The 17,639-nt window shown below is 49.4% G+C and overlaps 1 protein-coding gene across 1 annotated transcript; it reads right to left on the reverse strand.

Moving 5' to 3' along the window:
* Positions 1-3,066: 3,066 nt before the first annotated feature.
* On the reverse strand, positions 3,067-17,357 carry SALL4 (spalt like transcription factor 4). Its single transcript, XM_014876090.2, has 4 exons — positions 17,219-17,357; positions 7,218-9,749; positions 6,324-6,631; positions 3,067-5,253 (listed from the first exon to the last, which is right to left on the reverse strand). The coding sequence occupies exons 1-4, from the start codon at positions 17,286-17,288 to the stop codon at positions 4,846-4,848; spliced, it is 3,318 nt and encodes a 1,105-aa protein (XP_014731576.2). The 5' UTR covers positions 17,289-17,357; the 3' UTR covers positions 3,067-4,845.
* Between the last annotated feature and the right edge of the window lie 282 nt (positions 17,358-17,639).

The raw sequence follows: 17,639 nt of genomic DNA on the forward strand, positions 1-17,639 counted from the left end.
ATAAGTAATGAAGGAATTTGATGTTTTTGAAATCTGGACTTTGGGACTTGAGAGGGGTGGAGTACTTTTAATGCATACAGAAATTTAGGTACCCTGAGGCAGCAAATCACCTGAATGTGTGCTGAACTTTAAGGACCTAAGTAATCAAACTGGTTCCGTGGGAAAGAAAACCAAAACAGTGTGTCAAAAAAAAAAAAAAATTAAAAAGTTATGTTTGGTATTCTGAACATCTAGACTGCATGGAGACAAATTTTTCTAAAACAAACTTTGCCAAGTGGATCGACAGGACTCTGAAGGGCTGTAAAGCCAAGCCAGGTAACTTGATTTACAAACATCCCCTGTCATCACATGCACAGGACTGCAAAGGCAGGGAGTATCTGGGAAGAGCAGGTGAAAAGAAGATTTCAGGACTGATTCTGTATTACTATGCTGAGAACACAGGTTATTTGTCATTCTTTTCTCCATACATTCCTCCTGCCTCACCTTCTGTTCACAACACCCCATGGTTTGTGTTCCTGGCCCTCAGAGTGTTGTGAGTTCATAAACTGAGTGCTTTGACTCAGCTCAGTTTTGTCCCTTTCCTGGAAAGGGTGGTCAGGCCAGTGCTGGGGGCAAAATAAATAAATATATATATTTAATAGCACTAGATGTTGTGGATTTACTGGATTTGGGGTTTTAGTTTTCTTTAGAGAGACACTTACCAAATGTTCTGTCATGTCTGGATTTTGCCCAAACCAAGTATGGAAAAGAAGGCCCATGATGAGATGCAGCTGTCCTCATTCTGACTTGAGACTTCACTTTCTGCACAAAGTAATTGAGTCAGAGAAGCGAATCCTTGGCCTGTGACATGTGACAATCAGATATGTTAATAAAGAAATTTAAAAGGAGAGTGATGCTGCCAGAGAGTGGCTGGGAAGTCCAGCACAAAATCACTTATACCAGGCATTAACAAACAAGTTTTCCAATAAACCAGACAGCAATCAGAATATTGCAAAGAACACAGCCCTTCATATGCAATGAACTCAAAGTGCACCAAGCAGAAGCTGTGATAACAAAATAGATAGCATGGTAATGGGCTCCAGGAGTGTGTAATTGCTGGTTCTTTCTGTGCCTCTGAGCTGTTTCCTGTCCTGCTGTGGCTGTGCAGTGCCAGGAGCTTTTCTAGGTCAGTGGTGAATGTGAGCTGAAGTGAAACACGTGAGCCCAGCACTCAGCACACCCCGGCCAGCAGCAAGGGCAGGCACAGAGGAGCCCTCTGGGCTGAGCTCACAGCACAGGAAAGCACCAAGAGAGTCTCAGCTGAGAGCAGGAACCTCTTGGGATCACACAGACCCCAGCACAGCTTTCTGCCTGCACTGTGATTGTGCAGACAGAAATCATCACCTTCCCTGAGTCCAGACTGCAAACCCTGCCAGGAGCACCATGCCCTTCAACAGAGAAAAAATATTTGAAAATTAATGTAATACCCATCTCTTTTCCTTTGTTTTAGCCCCTCTCTGCCATCCCATAAGTTCAGGCACCTCAGCCAGGTCCTTTCCCCTGTGCTGATCCCAGATCCATGATCATCTACACTTTGCTCCATCCTGGATTTACCAACCCCATTGCCAGCTGTGGACAGGCAAATCAGCTTCCCTGAGCTGCTCATCTATAATTGCCAAATTCCCTCCTCAAAGTTCTCATCAACTTTTTAGGAAGCTTTGAACAGTAAGGACAGATTAAAGAACGCTTTCTTTAGAGGAATACTTGAGATAATACATTAAGGAAAACAAATGTACTTACTGTTTAGATTTTTTGTTTGTTTGTTTTAAGCAATGCAACATTGAAGTTCAAATTTAACATTTCAAGCAAGCCAGATTTTACCCCAGCTCATGCAAGCACATATGCTACTTACCCAACAGCAACAAATCCTCTGTGTGAGGGGCAGGGTAAGCAATAACAAACACGAGCAGGAAAGTCCTCCAGGCAAGAGGAGAGGCTGATGAGCAGAGACAGAGCACACACCGAGCTCACTGCTCCATCAGCTCCTGGCTCACACCAGCAAAGGCCACGAGACGATCAGCTGTCTCTTTTAATTGTTAAGATGCAAGTGTAGATGTTACTGGAAGCTGAGCACACTTGCCACTGTGGGGAGTTCCACCTCAGTGCCTTTCTGAAGGCGTTGGTTCAGCTCTCACCCCTGGCAGAGCAGCTCAATCCCAGCCCTGCTTGCTTTGCAAACACTCTCTCCTGCAGCAGGAACGTCCCTGGGGCCCAGATCAGATAGGTCCTACCTGCAATCCAGGTGTTGTGGGAGGATCCAGGACTTGCTGGCAGGGGCTTAGCCAGGGGATCTTGCCCTGCTCCAGCCTGGAGCTGCCTTGTCACCAGGCTGGCACAGCTTTGGGCACACCTTGGAAGGGACAGAGCTTCCTGGACCTCAGACTCGTCCTTCCTTCAGAGCTTGGGGGCAGAAACGAGAAAACAAATGCTTGCTTTCTGCCTTTCTTTGCACTGCCAAGGACTGAGCGAGGAGCACCATGATCAGGCTGCTCTGATGTTGGAAAGGTGCAGCTTTTAGGGTTCCCTGGTTCTGCACCCCTTTTCTTCCTCTCTTACCTCCCAAGGGAAAAATACAGTTGCTGGTTTAAGTTTAAGATCTCCACATTTTTCCATTTCATCAGGGCTGCTCTCAGAACTGTTTTTCTTTGCTCTTTAGAGGAAGTTATTTATCCCTTTTCTATGCAGCCAGCATCTTCAGCCACTGGCAATTTGACAACCTAGTATTTTTTTTCCCCTTTGTAGGATGATCACAGTACAAAAATGATTATACATACTCCTGTCATTCTATTCTCCTGTGGAAATCAACATCCCTGGCACGTCCCAACCCCTGCATCAAACCCCAGCTGTTCCTGAGGAATGGATCTGACTCCTCCACGCTTTCCTAATTCCTGTTGTTCTAAGCAATGAACTAAAGCTAGCTCTAGCTCCTGGATTTCAGGTCCCTGGAGTGAAGCAGCATGCTGCCTCTTGAACTCTCTCTTCAGGAGACAAAAAGCTCTTTGCCAGAAAAACGTTAAGCACCAAGTGTGAAAAAGCCATCCCAAAATTTATTCTCAAAAATGTCAACAGAAATGCATCAGTAGGTACTCAAAACTACAGAATTCTTAGAAGTCATACATTCACAATGTAGAAACGTGACAATTGGGATGCCTTTTGCGTGGTCTATGTAACAATATCCATTTTACAGTGTAAACAGTACTGGTATGTTCTTACCCACCAGTCCAGCAGGAAAGGCACAACTCGGCATACAGAGATCATAAGCAAGAATCAGGTGCAACAACATCACACAAACTTTTGGTAATCTGCATTTTTGGGGCCTTCCACAACAGAGACTGGACTTGAAGATTTCCTGCAGTCATCAGCCAGGTTTCTTTCCCTCCTCCAGTCCTTCCACACCAAATGCTCCCTTTGCAGCCTGGTTCAGATCCCATTACACATCCAGTTCCAGCAGGCATTCGAGGAATAGTGAAAGGTCAGTCCAGCAACTCCTCAGGTGCTTCCACTAATAATACATCAGGTTTTGGTTTCACATAGTGCATGGAAGCATCTGCTTGAATCTCAGTCATTACAGTGGTCATTATTAGAAAAAATAGACACTACAACTACAAAAGGAAAAAATGAGGTAGATAACTTAGAATCCAGATGACTATCCCAGCAACCTTCATACAACACACATGGATCATTAATTACCATTTTGGTGGAATGCAAGCTCACAGACCACCAAAAAAACCTTAATGACCAGAGTAGGAATGCCATCCAAAAAACCACAAAACATTTAACCTAAGCATGAATACTTCATATTTAAATACAGGTTTACATAGACTGATCTCCTAAATTACCCAAACAAACAAACAAAAAAATAAAAACAAAAAGTCTCTTGCTAAGGAAACCAGTTCCCATGGCAAATTGCAACAGTCACCTGAGATTCCTTGCAGAGCTTTTTGACCTGACTTCCCAAGGCAAGTCTTCCCTTTCAAGAGGAAACAAAATAAGGAAAAAAAAAAAGTATATACACATACCCACCCATGCTTGTTTGGGGCTCTTGTATTGAAATAAAACATCTGGGAAAAACTGCACATCTTTGGAAGCAGGAATTTTGGCACTATACTTGAAGGACTGTCCTAGTAAGTAGTAGTATTAAATAAGCAGCAGTCAACAACATAAAGAAATCATTACTTAGGAGCAATGACTTAAAAAAAAAAATAAAACCAGCAACTTGCTTTTCATAGAACTTTTGAGGCAAAAAAAAAAAACCCAAAGGAATTTAAAAAAAATAAAAAAAACTTTGTCGTTTTTATAGCCATTATAAAGAAAAAGTACATTCAGAAACCACGCAGAGCCAAAAATCCAAACAGAAAAATTCTAAGAGGGTGGCAGACATTCTAGGATATTTACCCGCATTAATAGTTTCCATTTCTCGTCAGTAAATAGAAGCTTTTCCATCAACAGTAGGTTGTTTCCACTCTATTCAAAACCCCCATTATCACTCTAAACAAAGAGGTAAATATTCTAACCTTTGGAATTTCAAGTTGTAGAAACTTCTGTAAGGCTTGTACACATTAAAGTCACACGCAAGAACTACTTTGCAAGACCCGCATCTTTCCAAATAGAAGGAAATCCTATTCTTTATTAATTACTATTTGCAAAGCAATATCATGATTGTACTCTGGGCAACTCTTACAAAGACAACCATAAAATCATTTGCACGTCAATAGGAAAATAGGAGGCCGAAGTGGAATCTCTTAAAAATATATGTTTGTGTCTATATATATTTGTTCTTTCTGTAGGTGAACTCCTCTCCAGTCTTTAGCTAACGGCGATTTTGTTCTCCTCCAGGAAGAGAGGGAACTGGTGTTTTGGCACACTGTCTGCAGCAGCACCAGCAGCCTTCTCCGTGTCAGAGGCAGTGCCAGCCTGGGCTGTGTCCACCTTGGGGGCTGGGGCAGAGTTCAGGGGCGAGCCCCCGGGCACGGGCAGGGCCCCGCTCTGGATCACCGAGATCTCGTTGTTCTTCACGGCCAGCCCGTTGCTGAGCACGGCCGCGTACTGGCTCCACACGGCCGGGTCGATGCTCACCGAGGGTGCCACCATCTCCTTGGGGAACATCTCTGACACCTTCTTGGGGTCATTCCCCAGCAGGGCCATGGGGTTGTCGATGGACAGGCGCCTGCCCCGCCTGGCTGAGTTGTTCCACATGTGGGTTCCTACGTGGACCTTACAGAGAAGGGGGAAAAGCAAAGACGGTCATTAATGCTGCAGCTCTTTCCTGGTGGACCCAAATTCTGCTCTGCTTAGCCCAAAGAAGTCAGGCTTGCTCCATTTGAATTCAGGTAAGTATTTAAGCTGAGTGGTTCTCGTCAGAGTTCCCTTCCTGGCATGTGTAAGGCAAAATCACTCCACTGCCTGACATCACCACGGCTCTCTGGAGCTGGCTGCTAGAGGGCTTGGAGGACTGTGTTTCACACTGGGAATAAATGGTGTTGGCAAAGACACCCTCTCTCCCTCCAAAACAGAAGCTACATTATCTACTGCAAACAGATCATACTGAAAAAAACACTGGGTAATGAAAAAAACCACCAAGTAATTTGGCAGAGAGGTTCATTTAAGCTGAAATCTTCCACACAATATTTTGCTGGTGCTTCCAGCAAGGCGCTGCTCACACACTGCAGAGGATTTTTCTCTCCCCATCAGCATTTATGCAGGAGGACTGAAGAGCCTGAAGAGGTTCTCACAGGGAGGGAGAAGCCTCTGTGCAAGCAGGGAGCTGAGTCCCCTATGGGGCAAATGAATTCATCTGGCAAAAAAACAGACTCACAGCACTTCTTCAGTGTGTGCTTAGACACAATCCCCAAGCACTTTGTGCCATCTCAGGATTATCCCAGTTTATCCCTCTTCATCTCACAAAATTCCAAGCAGTGCTGTGTAATGCATTTACTCAGCAGGCAGCATTTCATAGCAGTTTATGAAATGCTTATGTCTTGACACATATCCAAATTAAAAAAGAAAGCAATCTGCTTAGTGAGGGCTAAGCCTTCCCTTCCATCCCAAAAGGAAAGTCAAGGACAGCAGCAAAGACCTGTGGGTGATCTCAGTAACACACACACAAAAAAAAAAAAAAAAACCACCACGTCGAGAAACTCAGGAAGAAGACAAGAGTCAAAAATAAGTATTGGAGAAACTAAAAGAAAAATCAGTGCTGCCTCAAAGGCAAAATATTAGAAACAGTCCTTCCATCTCTAGTCTCAGTTTCAGAGACAAAGGAGATGACAGCAGGCAGGACCCACCTTCAGGTTTCCTTTGGTGGTGAAGGCTCTCCCACAGATGGTGCAGGCAAAGGGCTTCTCCCCGGTGTGGGTGCGCTCGTGGATCTGCAGGGCGCTGGCAGAGGAGAAGTTCTTGCCACAGGTAGTGCAGATGTGCTGTTTGGCAGGACGGCAGAACTTGGGCCGTGGCACCAGCAGAGGGGCGACCCCAGGGGACAGAGCTGGGGGGCCAATGAAGTGGCCAGTGCTGAGGGGACGATCGCTGGGCAGCTCCATCTTGATCAGGGCTGGAGGGGCTCTGACAAAGGCAGCTGGAATACTGCTTCGACCTGCAAAGAAAGCAAAGGTGATGCTTACCCCAGATTAATTCTGCTTCCCAAGCTTGAGCCTGGGCTGAGACTCGAGGCCCTGCCTTTGAAGCTGCGTGTGCCTGAAGAGCACACCTGCAGAGCCCACCACACTTCCTAGCACACCCAAAACAAATCAGGTCATCGCTGGGTTTGCTGGTGAGCTTATGAGATAGAAAGTCTTTCAGCTCAAATTTAGATCAAATCTCAATGCTGAAGAGCCTGAAAACCCCACCAACTGTTTTAGGACTTCCATGTCACACTATTGGGATAAGCAGTTTTCCCTTAAAACACAAATGGATAGTTTTAAAGAGCAGTAAGGAGATATCAAGTGAGCCCATGAAACACAACAAGAGCACAGTCTACACTAATTTTAAGGAGATGGCAGTAATCAAGCCTTTTAATTTTGGGCCTGACTTAGGGAAACTTTACAGGGCCTATACCCTCATCCAAACAGAGGAACAGGAAGAGGGGAAAGCTGAGGAAGTTTTGTTTCCTGTTGTTGGTCCTTTTAGGATTGATTTCCTACTGCCCCACCTCAAATCCCTGCCAGCATTTTACTACTCACCGTACTCTCCATTTGCAAAGTGAAGCCCAGGCTCTTCTTTAATGACCTTCCGACCAATATTGCCATAGGTTAAATCCAAAGCTCCCACAACCCCTTCTATCTCTGCAGGAGCATTCTCGGGACCCTCTGATTTATTCCCCGTGCCTGAATCCTCTTGGCTGTTGAAGGCAGGAGACTTGGACCTGACGCTCTCAGCCTGGCTGTTGGCCGGGGACAGCGCCTGCAGGGACGCGGCCTCGGAGGCGGCAGGGCTCCTGCCGTTCTGGTAGTCAGCATCTCCCACCACCGAGGACGAGTCGTTGGTCAGGCCATCGCTTTCTGCCGAGCCGTTGTCGCTGGATTTCAGACTGTTCTGCCGCTGCAAATTCAGAGAGGACGAGACCATCTTCATCTGGCTCTCCAGCGCTGCAACCCCAGAGAAGGCGGCGGCCGCGGCGGGAGACTCCGATTGTGCATCAAAAGGAGTAGGAGGCTTGGAAGAGCTCCTGGGGCCGTCCTGAGAGTCCAGGTCATCCTCCATGTCGATGCTTTCCACCATCTCCTCGGGGCGGCCGAGCTCTCCGTTCTTGTCGGGCGCGGCAGGATCGGCGTCGGCGCTGTCGCAGGGCGGCTCCGGCATCGGGGTGTTGGGGATCTGCCCGCCCATGTGCATGCGGATGTGCTGCTGCAGCACCACGGCGTTTGTAAACTTCTTCTGGCAAATCGGGCACGAATGCTGCATCTTCAAGGGGGTGTTGGCCCGGTGGACACCATAGTGAGTTTTAAGGTTCCCTTTAGTGGAGAAGGCACGGCCGCAGATCTTGCACTTGAACGGCCTCTCCCCGGTGTGGGTGCGGTAATGCATCTTGAGCGAGCTCTGGCAGCTCAGCACTCTGTGACAGATCAGGCACTCGTTGGGGTCTGCAGTGGATTTGTCGATATTCTCAACCAGCTGCTGGAGCTTTGATGTCTCTGAGCCTTGCTCGTTTGACCCACTTACGTGGAAGACGCTCACGCTGCAGGCAGCTTGTGGGGAGCTCAAGCTCTGCTCCGTTCCCGACTCGTGACCGACTGCCCCCGACGAGGAGGAGCCACCCTCGCTTTCGGGAGAGGGCCTGGACTGCAGCTCGCTTGAGAAGGTACCAGGCAGAGACTCCTTGATGCCTGCCAGGCTGGAGACGGTCTGAGATGTGCCGGTGGCCGCAGAGGTAGGCAGAGTTGTTAGGAGAGGTTTGCTGTCCACAATCAGGTTGGACTCATCCAGTGGCACAGACATCCCATAGGGGATTCCAGTGCTGGTAGGAACATTGTCCAGGTGCTCAGGAACTGGGTAAGGATTCATCTTTATGTGGGGGTACTTGTCTTTGTGACGCTGAAAATGCACTTTGAGGTTTCCTTTGGTCGTGAAGCGGTTCCCACAGATGTTACATTTATAGGGTCTTTCCCCGGTGTGGGAGCGGAGGTGGATCTGCAGGGCACTGTCGTTGCCAAAGACCTTCCCACAGAACTTACACTTGTGTTTGAAGAAGGGCTCCTCTGCGTTCGGCTTGCTTTCAGACACGCTGATGTTGGGGGGCTTCCCCTTCCCCTTCTTGGAGGAATCCATCACAGACGAGACCGACAGCGGGTTCTGGAAGATGACCGAGCTGGAGGACTGAGGTAGCAAAGGATTTGGGAACTGAGAGATGGAGCCGGGGAGGCCTCGACTCCCATCTGGCTTCAGGGGGAAGGAGGAGGAGAGCCCAGCAGCCAGCGAGCTGGCAGCTGCAATGCCAGTGTTAGAATGAGGTAGTTTTCCTTGCTTCAAGGATTCCAGTGATAGGCTCTGGCTTCCAGCCTTCTGTCCGATCAAGGCCACAGCAGCTGAGAGCTGCTGGGACATGTGGGCACCCAGAGCTTTGAGAGGGTCAGTAGCAGCTGCTATGGAGGGGTGCAGGGCGTGGGGAGCCATCATGGCAATCTGGATGCGGATCTGCTCCGTCAGCTGGATCTGCTGGAGCTGCTGCTGCTGCAGGCACACCAGCTGCTCCAGGATCATGGGGATGGCGTTGAACCCGGCTGCTGAGGAGGAGATGGCATCGGACGTCCGCTGGTTCACGGCCACTTTGGTGCCACGGATGGTCTGCAGGGTCACGTTAGTGTTTGGTACTTTGGGTTTTGGTAGATAGCTCAGGCCGGGGGCTGCAGGAGTCAAGGGGGGTTCTATTTTAAGGTACATTCCTCCCACGGGTTCAGCATCCATTTTTCCTTCTCTCTTTTCCACGGAGCCAGTGCAGCCCTTGGCCTGAAGGTCCTTGCGTGCCCTGCCGTCCATTCGGTCGCTCGGGAAGGTCCCCAGGGAAGCCTCGGAGAAGCTCTCGGGGGGGACTGGCCCCTCACTGTCATTCATGATTAGAACTGGCGGATTTTTAGTGCAATTTTTCTTATGCTCAAGGAATTCAGAGAGAACAAAGAATTCTGCACAGCATTTCTCACAGATTTTGGTTTCCTCCGTGCGGCACCTTTTGGAACTCATTTCACCATCTCTATCACCTGGGACGTCTTGTGGACTCCCTTAAAATAAAAGAAAAACACATGATTAATTGCTAGATTTATCAAGCATTCACTATTAAGGTCACTGACTCCACCTGAATTGCAAGTTAAAGATACAAAACACTGGAATCAAGTTTGCATACCAATCTGAAGTTCTGCTCTTGGTCTTGATGCCAATTCCTTCACAACCCCAAACAAATCTGCATCTCAGTTCAGTTTACAAGAAAAAACATATTATAAAAGGACTCTCACAAGGCTCAGTGGAAAGAGATTTATCCCAAATCCCTTTACACAGGTAAAACACCCCTGGAACAGACCTGCAAGGCAGCACCTGCAGCACAGCTTAGAAGGAACACAAGGACAGAGGAAATACCGAAGCACTGAGCAAAACACCACACAAATTATTTGCTGTTTGCAATTCACGTTCTAATTCTTTGTTATCCATCTCTCAGAAATTCATAAAAGGCCTTCACACAGGAATTCTGAGCAATTCTTACTGTACTGATCTAAACAACTTTCACTCTGCCATTATGAAAGTAATTACAATCCAAGTGGGCTGACAAAAGCAAAGCAAGACCAATATCAGCTCTCAAATCCTTCAAAAGCAAACACACCCCACGAATAATCTCTCCATAGACATTGTAGCAGAGATGATTAAATCAGAAACTTGACACTCCACTATGAGCCTCCACTGATACTTATGATTATTAAAAATAATACAAGTAACGAGTTTTGCCTGCAGAACTACACCAAGGCATTTCCAATCTTCACAGGAGGCCTCGCTCAGCTGCACCCACAACTCACCCACTTTTGGAAAGGGCCAAGGGAAAGCCAAGCTCCAAGTCCACTCCTGCCCTTCCACCACCAGCACCCCACAGCTTAGACTGAGCAGAATTTGCACGTGGCCAAAAAAAAAAAAAAAAAAAAAAAAAAAATTCGGGGAAATATCTGAACTGGAAGAGGTTAAGAGAAATGATAACCAAAACAGGATGTTTTTGCTCAGCCTTGCCATCTTCAAACACAGTCAGGGTGTGCTCAAGGCAGGGCAGAGCTCAGGGCAAGAGGGAAAACTTCCCAAGGAGAGGGAAAAGGGAAGGGAATCCAGCAGGATTCCAGCCCCCATCAGCTGAAACATCCTGGAGCTCACTGGAATTGCTCCAGTTTTGGTAGGTGCAGTGACTCCACCTCGCCCATCCCCAGTGGGGCACCTGGAACGGTGTCACCCATCCGTCACTCATCCACCCTGCCACGACCAGGTGAAGCCAGGACTCGGCAAGCTCAGGAGCTTCTTGTGGCTTTGGTTTGTGCAAGGTGTGGCCAAACCACCCCGGGTGTGTCCTGAACGGAGGGGAACCGTGTCCGAGACAACTCAAATATTACCGTGCTTGAGGGGGGTGTCAAACCGCTCCGAGGGAGGGCATTGCAAACCTCGGGGCACCGTGTGCACCCAACAAAGCAAACTTCAACCGTTTAGTGCTGTGTGGCACGAAGTGAACGTGTCAAAGTTTACTTTAAAAAAAATAAACATCTGATCAATTACAAAAATTCGAGCGTATAGAGGCCTGTTCTGCTATGATCTGCAGAGCAATAAATCTAAACCTGCAAAAGTCCTTGAACGGGGAGGAAAGGAGTTCTCAGCACAGCCATGATCAAAAATGTTTAGATGCTTCTTATCTAAACAGGGAGAATTAAACACTTCCCCTTCAGCCCAAACAACTCCTGTAAGTGTAAGAAACAAGAACAGCAGCACACATTTCCCAAGTATCATTAAAGTGATGTCTCTAAAGCTCATTTAACTCTGAAAACACAGAAGTCCAGCCTGCAGACAAGCACAACTACTACACGACTCAGAACTTGGTCAGAGTCAACCAGGATCAAGAATAGATTAATTTAAACTTGTTTTGCAAGAGTCTAAGCAGATATACTTGGAAAGAAGGTACCTGGGTTAAAAAAAGAATAAACTTCCAGAACTACTGGAAATTTACACTGACCTGAGAGAGCTACACTGACTTGAGAAGTCTTTGACTACTTTCCTATTTTACAGAATACGCTAAAACATGAAAATCTCTTTCCCAAATCTTTAAGTGTTTGGGGCTTTCCCAGTCCCATCTCTCAGGCAGAACGACACTGTTTCCACATCACGAAATTTTAAAAAATAACCTCAGCTTTTACTTTTTCCAGTGGCACAGAAATGTCTGCACCAAACACTGTTGCCCACCCCCAAGGAGATATTCCAGGATAATGTCTAGACAAGTCCTCAAACTTTAACTGCTTCAAAGCATCCGATCATTTATCTCCTTTCCCTTGATAATACTTCTTATTTTTCTACTTCTGTGCTGATAAGATCACACAAAATTCAGTGCCCCTTTCCCAATCTCCAGCACAGCCCACGCTCCTCATTTTCATAATTCTGAAGAAGTCTGTAAACTTTTCTGGTTCGGAGCAGCAGTTGCCATCTCAGAGAAGGAAACTCCAGTAAACTGAAGGTCCCTGTGATGGGCAGCAGCATGTCACATATTTTCATTTTCCTGACATCGGAGCATTAGCTTAGGACTCTGAATAAATTCAATTCAGAACTTGCTGCATGACAAATAGGGAAATTATGCATTATTTTGCCTTTTACCTTAAAGCAAGGGCTTCAGATAAATTCACAAGTAGGACACTGGGTTATTTTACAGTAGCTGGGATAACAAAGGAGCAATTAATTGACTGTTTCTGTAAAAAACCCAACAGCTTCTGTGAAAATCATGGTGGTGTGTAACCACCTCCTGTCCCCTGCAAGTGCAGCAATCAGAGCACCCCAGCCCAAAATAAAATAAAATAAAAGCCTGAACTCGGGGCTTCCCATGCCAAGAGGGCAGCTCTGCCACCGACTGCACCAGGATTTAACCAAGGACCGCCCTGCCACAACAATTCCTTGTGCACTTCGCTTAACCCTCTCCAAAGGCTTCCCAGGGATAGGACTTCTACTGTGGTTTTTTTATCTCCCCACCCCCGAATTTCAGGAATGTTATCTCTCAGCATCTCGTTATCCAATAAGTTAGAAGAATGCAGTAAACCCAGCAGGGGGGTTAGATTGAATCACTGGCAAATGGATGGATAAAATCCACTATTGTGTAGGACAAGGCGGTCATCGACAAGGAAGGCTGATAAAATCCACACCGCTCGAATATTTTTTTTTTTAAGGAAAACAGTAAAAGGGGTGAAGCAAATCTCGTTTGATGTGATCTCGAGAGGGGTGCTGCTGGCCTACCGCTCATCTAAACCATTAATGATTTTTTTCTCAACTTTATTTCGCTTAAACGGGATGAAACAAAACTCAAGCTTTCCCAGCCACTTTTTTTTATTCACTTTTAATACCTTTGGTGAGCTTACTTTCCCCACAGCCTATGACCAACTACTTCTACTTTAAGGTTAACAAAACCATGCAACTTCCCCGGTTTAAATTAACTCACAGAGGATTGATTACCAGCCCTGCACTCCACTCCAAGACATGAACCCTGTGCCATCAGCTCGCTGTCGCTCTCAGGTCGCGCTCCCCCGGTGCTTTTTTCTTGCTCCAGGACTTCCAAAAACTCTCAACAGCCCCAAATCTCCCTTCTCCCACTTTTAAACACCATTTAACGCATTTTAACTGTGACAAAATCACTTTCCTGAGCAAGTAAAGCGCACGAATGACAACTTACAGATATTCCAAAGGCCTCGATGCTCTCTACGCTGAGTTCATCGGCCGCGTTTTTCCACCCAACACCGAGGCAGAAACGCGTTACACCCACACTCAGCATTTCACGTGCTTACAACAGGCCCTCTCAAAAGGCTTTAATTATTTTGTTAACTACTTACTAATCCACCCTTTGGCCTATCCACAACTTCAAGCGAGATATTCAGCCGGACACAGAACGAACCACAGTGAATAAACGCTTGTGAAGAGCGAAATAAGCGCTGAAAGTCGGGGGGGAAAGCGGGGACCCGAGGTGGTGACCCCCGAGGGCACAGCCCTGCTCCGGAGGGGCTCGGAACCACCCGGGGGAAGGGGCTAGGAACCAATTCCCCCCGGGAAAAGGGCTAGGAACCCGGGGGAAGGGCTCAGATCCAACCGTCCCCGGGAAAGGGGCTCGGAACCAACCCTTCCCCGGGGAAGGAGGACTCAGAATCCCCAGAAAAGGGCTCGGACCCCTCCCCCTCGGGGAAGAAGGGCTCAGATCCCCCCCAGGAAGGGGCTCGGAACCTCCCAAAAAGGGCTCGGACACCCCCCTGGGAAAGGAAGGAGGGCTCGGAACACCCCGAAAAGGGCTCAGACCCCCCAGGAAGGAGGGCTCGGAACCCCTCTGGGGAAGGCTCGGACCTCCCCTGGGGAAAGAAGGGCTTGGAACCCCCCAAAAAGGGCTCAGACACCCCAGGAAGGAGGGCTCGAAACACCCCGAAAAGGGCTCAGACCCCCCTCGGGGGAAGAAGGGCTCGGAACCCCCCTGGGGAAGGCTCAGACCGCCCCTGGGGGAAGAAGGGCTCAGACCTCTCCCGGGGGGAAGGAGTGCTCGGACACTCCCCAAAAAGGGCTCAGACCGGCCCTGGGGCGAGGAGGGCCCGGAGCCCCCCCGGGAAGCGGCGCTCGCTGCCCGGAGCTGCCCGGGCCGGTCGGTGGAGGGCACTCACGGCCCACGCTCCGGCCCCTCCGGGCCACCGCCACCCCGGGCGGGGCCACCACCAACGCGGGCACCCACCTGAGCTGCCAGCATCCCCCGCTTCACCATCTGCAGCCTCGGCTGGCGCTCCTGCCGCCTCCCAGCCCACCGCCCTACCTGCGCCCCGGACCACACTTAACACTCGCCCGGTGTTTAAGAGCGAGCTAAACGGCACAAACCCCGCTGCCAAGGTCAATTGCATGAGAGTCCTAATTGTGAGCCTGACATCAACTTACCACCCACAGCAAGCAGGAGGAGGCAAAGGTTAGAGCAGCAGCTCTGTCAAAACGTCACATGCAGCCGAGCCCGAAAAGGCTCCATCCCTGCTATGAATATAATGTTTCACTCACGTAAAAAAAGGGAAAACAAGCTGGGCATCGCCCCCCTGATGCCCCCCGGCACCCTCTCCCCCTTCCCAGGGTTGCAGCACCCCGGGGATGCTCCCACACCCCGGGACTCCCGGCTGGGCCAGCGAAATCAAACCTAAAATAAACCATCACAAAACTTGGGCTTTCCTGCTTCAGCCTTTCCTTATCCGACATACCTCTCCAGTTCTACAGAGCTCAGCGCACGACGCGGGAGATATAATTGCAGCAAAGCTACGCTAATTTTACCCTGATTTAAAAAAAAAAAAAAAAAGTTGCAGTTTGATACTGTATTTTTAAGAATGAATCCGATTTTTAATGGCAGCAATCCAGCACAATGGGCATTTTCAAGCCCTTTGTGGAAATGCTAATTTTCAGTATGTAGCATTATTCCCCTGTGACCACCTGCTGATTTTTTGACCTGTTAATGGATCCCCAGGTTCGCGGGACACTTTAACCCGCTGCATTGTTCACAGAGGTGGGTCCCAAATCGCTTTGCGAAAAAAGGGGAATACTTGCAAAAAAGGAGATAAGGGCTTGATTTTATTATTACGATTATGTGTATATCCTCGCTAATGCCCCAGACAAATCCCTGCGGAATTTCGACTTTGTTATGCAGCTTCATCACTTATTATTTACGGGCACACCTGGAGCGGGGGAATATCAAGACTATTTGGGAGACTGGCGGGCGGTCCGAGCCGCAGCCCCGGGTTGTGTTTTGGAGAGCGGAGATCCCGCAGGACGTAGCTCAGTGCGGGACCTGCTCCGACCCCCCCAAACCCAGAGCACCCCACGAGCAGCAGAATCCCCGCAGCTTCCCCAGGTGACCCGGCCTGGGCGGCCGCTGAGAGCTCCCGGAGGGATTTCATCCAGGGTTTGGTTGTTAAAATCGAGAACGGGAGGGGAAAAAAAAAAAAAAAAAAAAAAAAAAAAAAGGGGGGAAAAAAAAAAAAAAGTCCGAACAACAATAACAAAAAAAGCAGCTGGCCACTGCCCGGAGAGCGCGGTGTGGAGCGATCCTCCCTCCCTCCCTCCCGCACGCCTCCCCCGCCCCAGCGGCCGCATCAGGAGTGATTAACCCTTTTGTTTCAGCGCGGGGCCGGAGGTGCCTTTCCAGCAGCGGGCAGAGATTTACATGTGGAAACATCACCTCCATCCCCCAACCTAACCATATGCACAAAGGAAAACAGTCATGCATTAAACATGGGATTTATTGCCTTCTGGCCAGCATGCTGTTTCTTAAGTCACCATTAACCGGACCCAACAATTGCACATTTCGACTCAAAGAAGAGAAGGGGGAGGAGGGAAAAAAAAAAAATTAAAGAGCCCGAATCTCCTGCGGGCTGGGAATAAGCAGCTCCCGTAACCTGAATGGGTTTTGAACAGTTCTAGGCACGGAAACACCACCAGTCCCAAACGCAAGCAAAGAACCCAAAGAAAGTTCTTGGGGGGTCGCACGGAAACATTTGGGCACAACAACCACAACAACTCCGAACAAACGCTGCCCAGGCGGGACGGGACGTGCCCTGATCCCGGCCGGGAGCGGGACGGGCACTGCGGGAGCGTCCCGAGCCCTCAGCAGGGCCCGGGAGCCGCCGGCCCCGGGAAGATGCTGCTCCGCTAGCCCCGGGCTAGCCCCGCTCCCGTGGGGGCCACCAGCGAGTGCCCCCTCCGCCCTTCCCCTGCACGCCCACCCCATCCCGGCTGCTTCTAGGCAAGGATTTCTGCTTTTCCCGGTGCACGGCCCAGGAATGCGAGCTCCCCAAAAAGCGGGGAGAGCGATCCGCGCTGGCCGAGTCCCCCACGCCGCCCAAATACAAAGCGCTAGCGCACACCTCGTATTAGCTCACCGGAGTTATTTTAGGAAGTCGGAAATCAAAGATGGCTGGAGGTCAAGCTACAAAAGGTCCAGGGCGATTGTGATCTCCAACAAAAATAGTCCGAGCGTGGAGGTTTTCTCCCCCATATTTTTTTTTTTTTTTTAAAAAAAGCCCCACAAAAATTCTCATCCAACTCCCGACAAAGTGCTAAGCACACCGATCAAACCCAGCCCGAGACATTTCCTACCCCTCCGAAGTTGTGTGTAATTCCTCGCTCTGCTCCCCCACCCCTTCACCCCCATGCCCCCCAATTCCCTTTTGGGGCTCCGCTCCCACGCGGGACCCGGCGGAGGCTCCGCGGGTGCGGGGCGAGCGCTGCGCTCGCCCAAATTCCGAACAACCCCCCCCAAAATAACGAGGCGAGCGCCTCGGGAAGAGTTCACCACCCAAAAAAAAACCCCAAAAAAACAACAACAAAAAAAAAACACCCGGGGCGAGCCGAGAGTCGGTTCCTGGCAGATCCAGCGGGGAGAAAGGAGCGGGGGGTGAAGCACGAGGGTGGAAAAATCCCCCCGGGAAGCGCCCCCCGCACCAGCCGAGCCCGGAGCCCCCTCTGCGCTCACCACTTGCAGCATCTGGGGGCTGCTCCTCGGAGTTGATGTGCTGGGGCTTCGCCTGCTTCCGTCGCGACATGGTGCACCAGCATCGGGAGCGTGCAATAGTAGCAATTATTTTCCTCTTCACAACAAATTCCTAGAGTTGGGAAATTTGGGCGGAATGCGCATGTCAGAGTAATTATGATTATCAATAATGCATTGCGATTTATCATGGGTCCCTGACGGCTGATTGGCCTGAGTCCAAGGGCTCACAGATTATTCAAATCAGCCCCATTGATCCGCGCAGCGGGGCACGCTGGGCCATGTAGTCCGGCGGGCGACAAAGGCTGAGCCCCGGGCCACCTCCCCGGCTAAACAAACAGCCCGGCTCTGCAGCCCGCACACCGACTGCACCTTCACCGTCTCACCTGCGCCTTGTGTACCGTGC

The sequence above is a fragment of the Sturnus vulgaris genome, chromosome 17, assembly GCF_052056855.1.
Source record: "Sturnus vulgaris isolate bStuVul1 chromosome 17, bStuVul1.hap1, whole genome shotgun sequence".
Taxonomy (NCBI): domain Eukaryota; kingdom Metazoa; phylum Chordata; class Aves; order Passeriformes; family Sturnidae; genus Sturnus; species Sturnus vulgaris.